The sequence below is a fragment of the Mesitornis unicolor genome, unplaced genomic scaffold (genome assembly GCF_000695765.1).
Source record: "Mesitornis unicolor isolate BGI_N332 unplaced genomic scaffold, ASM69576v1 scaffold52773, whole genome shotgun sequence".
NCBI classification, from domain to species: Eukaryota; Metazoa; Chordata; class Aves; order Mesitornithiformes; family Mesitornithidae; genus Mesitornis; species Mesitornis unicolor.
The window spans coordinates 54794-60793 of record NW_010177720.1 but is presented as its reverse complement, the minus strand read 5'-3'; the positions used below and the strand labels follow the sequence as shown (position 1 = coordinate 60793).

Here is a 6000-nt window from a genome sequence, read left to right as displayed (position 1 = left end):
CAACTACCTGAAAGGAGGTTGTGGTGAGGTGAGGGTTGGTCTCATATCCCAAGTAACTAGCAATAGGATGAGAGGAAATGCCCTGATGTTGTGCTAGGGGAGGTTTAGATTAGGTATTAGGAAAAAAGTCTTCACTGAAAGGGTTATCAGGCATTGGAACAGGCTGCCCATGGAAGCAGTTGCGTCACCATCCCTGGAGGTGTTTGAAAGACGGGTAGATGAGGTGCTTAGAGACCTGGTTAGTAGTGGGCAGGTTATGGTTGGACTCGATGATCTTAAAGGTCTTTTCCAACCAAATGATTCTATGATTCTGTTGAGAGAAGGAAACATTTACTGAACGTAACTTCAGTGTTCAGGACCTGAAATGCCCTGAAACTGAAAACTGAAACTGACTGAAACTGTCTGAAACACAGACACTGTCACTGCAAGATGTCTTTTGGCAAGATCTCTTTAGCTAAATTTGAAAAAGCTTTTTTAAATATTATAACCACATACTGCAAGAAGGTAGTTTTTTTCTTCTTTCAAGGGAGAAGGACATGGTTTTGGAAGGATTCTTAAAGATTTAAGAGAAAATGTTTCTGATAGCCTGAAGGAATACAAGTCAGAACATGCAAATTCCTTCTAGCTGCCTATTCAGTTATGCTGTCTGTTACTGTGCAGCCTTACTCTATTTCAATGTGAATCAGTAGGAAATGAGGAAGTCTTCAGCCTCCTAGTTTCATCTTACTGAAATAACTGGGCCCAATCCTTCCCCCAGCTAATGGGCTCCTCAGCAAAAACACTTTGCATGAAAACCACCACGAAGTTACCAATTTGCCAACACACACAGTTGTTTGTTTCTACAAGCAATACACAGGGCTAAGATGAGAAAGGATTCTTGTGCAGAACCAGGCAGAAAATCTGAACAGGCCTCAGTCTGCTGTGTGAACCAACCAAACAGACCAACTGTGCTCCCTACTGCCCAGGAGTTGTTCCACCGTTTTCCCTCTGCTGAAGGTGTTCAATTCACTAACCCAGCACAAAACTTCTCACACCTTGCCAAGGCACTTCAGTGTGACAAAATCCTAATGCTCATTGCCAGGCGTATCAACACTAGGTATGGTGACTTAACCAACAGGTACTTGCTAGTGAATGATCTCTGATTACACAAAAATGTCTCTGTCAAAGACAAAAGACTGTTCTGGCTCTGTGTGATCCAGGGCAATTCCTAGAATTGGTGTGACAAGCCTGGAGGGAAACAATTTTTGTACATTGCAACTGCCTATTCCTAGCTGGCAATAAGGCTCCTTGGAGTGTCCAGGTCTGGAGTGTTTCCAGGTGCGAAGTAGCAACCTGGCAGGCCCGGCAAGCAGAGGAAAGTGAAGGTGGCATCAACCATCAGCCTCCCCACCTCAGCTCACGCCAGTTTCTGCAGAAACATGCCTGTTCAGCCAGATTCTTGTTTTCTATGCAGTGCCTTGATACTTTGACTCACTTAACCAAGCACTGCAAAAAAGATAAAATATTCTCATTTACCATATAAAGCTTAGGTCACCATCTAAACTTGACCAATCTTCTCACAGTTCAGTACCCACTGAAGATAGACTGTGCACTGAGCTATTAAGAAATAGGTGTTCCTGGACAGCTCTGAGTATTGGTAATCCCTCATCAGGCAATTCTTCCATGTGGAAGAAAGGGGGTATAGCCTTTCATTTGCAATGAAAAATATTCAAATGCTGTTTGATCAGTTATAAGGAGCAGAAGTATGATGGGACAACTCTGTACTACTTCCTTACAGAAAAGACATTAGTGAAAATAATACAATAGCGATTAATCATTCAGATCAAAAGAAGTACAGATTTTTTCCATAAATTTTTATCTGTCTGTCACATGACATTTGGTTACTTGCAGTGCATAAATTCCCCGGTGGAGCTTTTCCTGGCAAATTAATTTACTCAAACTTACTTATTATGGACTTCTTAAATTGCTCCACACAACTCTTCACATCCAAACCACAAACCCCACAACACAAGCCTGTTGTAAAGTTCTATCATGCTCTGGAAGACATTCATTTGTTTCCTTTATTAGGAAAGAGCATAATGAACACTGAGTTCAGTTTGGGACTACCCCACACACAAGAGCTGGGAACCTCTTGGAAAAAACAACAACTCCTGGTTTCTCAAACAATAAACTGAATTAAAATACCTAACAGGGGAGAAAACAGTACCTTAAACTGTATATTCATGAGGATAATCCGTAGATAATCGGTAAAAACTTCCAATTCAGCAATGAATTGGTGAGGTGTTATGAACTTGCATCAGGTGGCTTACATTCAAACACAAATAGCTTTGCCAGGGTAAACACCTGACTCAACAATCACATATACTCAAGCACAGACCTTAACAAAACCATCTGGGAGCAGCAGCAGCCAAAGACAGTAACCATGTTTAATACTGATCCACATCTTACAGAGCATACTGAATTATTGTTTACTAAATGTTCTGGGGTTTTGTTATTGTCTTAGTCTAGCAGTGGCAAAAGTCAGTCAATGAAAGAATCTCACACAAAGGAACTAGAAGTGATAAAGAAAGAGGACCAGAAAATGTGAAAGGAAGGGTTAAGTATAAAAAGTATAAACTTTATGGCATAATGTCTTTTGAGGTACATGAAGACTCTTTTACAATTATTGGAGCAATCTCTCCTACACCTACCCTAAACCAATAATTACATTTCATTTAGTTTTTCTTTCTCATATTTCCTTCTAATACTAGAAAACAACTTTTTCAGCTTTGAACAATAAATGGTCAAGAAAACCAAAAGCCTGCCTGAAGCCCACCTACCAGTCACTTCAAATTTAAGAGCCTTGGTTCCTAACCTCTCTGTACTAAACTCAACGGACTACAGTATATGAGCCTCCACAGACCAATTCACTGTCTCTAAATCAGGAGCCAGCTACTGCTTAAAATTAGGCAGTGTGAAGAACCTGCCTTAAAAAGAGCTTTTTTAAAATTATTATTAAAAAGAGCTTATCTCAGAATAGTTTTAATACAAGTAAAAATACCAACTGCTAGCAACTACCTATTAAAAAAGGGGAAAAAAAGCAAAGCTTCTTTATTATTTAAAGGAGAAATGTTTAACAGAGACAGCAAACTCTGGACATCAGGAATGAATAGCACATGCTATTTAGCAGTCTGCAGTTAATTTCTTGGCAATTTGTATTCCACAGGCCTGTGGAGTTCACTGCCATTATCTGAAATACAGATGCATTACAGTTACATGTAGCAACATACCTCTGTGCCTGAAATGCAGTTTGCATTTTCCTAAAAGTGTCAAGTAATAGTTCTCACTTATATCAGATTAAAAGCAGTGCTTACCAACAACTTCTTATTAAATGCCACTTTGTGTGTTACCTTCTTTTATTAAATTGTCTTCCATGAACATAAACTCATTTTAATTTCAGACCACTTACCTAGATCAATAAGTATTGCATGTTGCTGGGAAGTTAGCTGTTTTAGGAGTTCTTTGTAAGGTGTGTCTTTTGGTTGTTGTTTACTCAGAAACTGATGTTTAAGATGGTATTGCTCTGCTAGAAACTTCCAGATCTCCCCACGGTGGTGACGTGGTACTCCTGAGAGAAGAAGTCATTAAAACTGTAATTTGTACTCATACTGAGGGTTCAGCTATAGTTGAGCTAACAGGACTGAGGAACTGGAGTTCCATATCTGCTAGATATGCAAGCAGATCCCTATCTGCTAAATCTGTATCTGCTTTCTCCAGTAGATCATAGAAGCAGATCAGACTACAGTGCTTATACTTCCTCAATCAATAAAAGACATCAGCATGTTAACTGGAGAGATTTAAGGTGGAAACACGATGAGCTGCCTAAGTCTGTTACCACTTCCATCCAGTCTGGGAAGTAAATATAGCAGCAAAAATAGCAATGCTTGTCTCTGAATAGTTACAAGCTTATCTCCCGTTTTTCCATGTAAAGTACACAATAAAGCACTGCAATAGAACTAATTAACATTTTCACTAATTATAGGACTGACACTGTTGTTACGAGTAAGTTTTAGGAAGGTAGCATGCACACATACCAGAAGTGTAAACGAGTACAAATAAGATGTGATCTAGAGACTACAACAGAAGTCAGATAATCAGAAAGCAAGTATAGTATGTATTTCTAGTTTTGCTGTTGGTTTCTTGAATGACTTGGTTATTTAACCAACATCAATAAATCAAACCATAATTTCAAGATTTTGGTACATGTAAAAATGTTTTAAAGCTTAAATTTCCTTCTCTATAAAAAGGGATGATATTACTTAACTATTTCACACAGGTAGTGGTAGACTTAATTTCTACCTATATAGAAAGCTCTAAAAGTAACAGAAAGGTTACTGTTACATGCATACTTTGTTCAGCCCAAGACTGGCACTATTAAATCATCTACACAAGAAATCAATACACTATTATTTGGGAAAGTATTCTGCCTAATCCATGATGTACTGTTACCAGATATTAAGCAGTAAAGAACTCCAAGTCCTTCAATTTTTATTTTGAACTCTAACACAGGCCAGCAATACTGAGCTATCAATAGAAACCAAGCTTTTCTCATGCTCAAACATTGACTGGACCAAGCCCCTTACCTACACGAATAGAAGGAAACCTGTAACAATGAGCTTTCCTTACTTGGCAGAGATTTGGGCTTGGGTAATTTGACATTATTAGAAACCTAGACTTCTCTAGTCGTCTTAAACGGACAATATTTTATCTTGGTTGAATAATTGCACATAGGCAGGTATAATTATTTAAAAAATTAAACTTCTGCTAGTGGTGAATTTTTGACACTTCCTTTACATGTTGGAAAGCTTTGTAGAAAATTAAAAGAAGTTCCTTGGACTAGCCATCTTCACCATCACATACAGAACTCAGCACGAGGCCTCTGGGTCCACTCATGGCACAAATAGCACTGAGTAATAACCAGATTTCTTGGAACCTAAAAACCATCCTTAGGTTATATTAGTTTGGAGGCAGTGGAGAGAGGAGCTGGTTGCTCAGCCTTGCAGTTGTGAGGAAGACTGTTAGTGGTGTTTGCACTGTTGAACTCAGAGAAAAGGCAGTTCTGCAGAGATATCCATGTATACTGTTTGTATATACACACACTACCCAGGCTGGACAGAGAACTTCCAGATAATAGTGCAGACAGTTCCTTTAGTTATTTACACAGTAATTTCTTTGGCATTATCCAGGCTTCTTTCTTTAATTATAACTTTTAATTTGTAAAACCAGATTGTAACAATTGTAAAACATTGAGATACTGTACAACTCTCCTGTAAGGACAAATGTTATTATAAAATGAATACCAAGTACTGCAACTCTAGCAAATCAACTGCAGCTACTGCTGAAAGAGACTGTTACTTGTACACACATAACCATGAAGATGCTGAATGCTGTTACCTGTTTAGTCAGCAACCCAAGGAACAGCTCTGATGAGAATCTGGTTATAAGGAATGGTTAAGATGTCATCCTATTCCTTTTCTAATATAATTTACATGCATTTCAATAACTCAGAATAACACTGTGCTTACCTTGCCCAACAGCAGAGTGTATTTTTTCAACATCAAATTTAATCTTCAACCTGCCAGGTGTACTCAACATTTTTTCCCAAATCAAAGATACATCTTTTAAGCATGGAGTGATTTCTTCATAGTCAAGTTTCAGACGTCTGTTCTGCAAATTGTTTTCTGAAGCTAGGAAGTGGTACGGTGAATGCATCAGTTAGTTTAGTATCATTTACTATGTGTAAAATGGTTTAATTAAGTTAGACCTTCATGCAATCCACTTAAAATTAAACCAAATTAATTCTGAAACACTACATGTCTATATTGCTGTGACTGTGGCATGTTTTGGCTGTTTAGGGTTTTTAAAAGTATCTTTAAAAGATATCATATGCAGTAACTGTGTTTGGCCTGTTAAGTTTCTTACTGCTAGTCAACTCTTAAATCTGAAGAAACATGAGAGATA

General features: G+C 38.1%; 1 protein-coding gene across 1 annotated transcript in view; it reads right to left on the bottom strand.

Annotated features, from left to right (window-relative positions):
* Positions 1-3448: 3448 nt before the first annotated feature.
* LOC104534324 (TBC1 domain family member 1-like) overlaps positions 3449-6000 on the bottom strand; it is a gene marked incomplete at its 3' end in the record, with an annotated part of 57317 nt that continues 54765 nt past the window's right edge. Inside the window, exons 16-17 of the mRNA XM_010182175.1 lie at positions 5565-5726; positions 3449-3607 (exon numbers count right to left, since the gene is read on the bottom strand). Coding sequence (XP_010180477.1) covers positions 3449-3607; positions 5565-5726 — 321 coding nt within the window. The remainder of the gene's footprint in view (positions 3608-5564; positions 5727-6000) is intronic.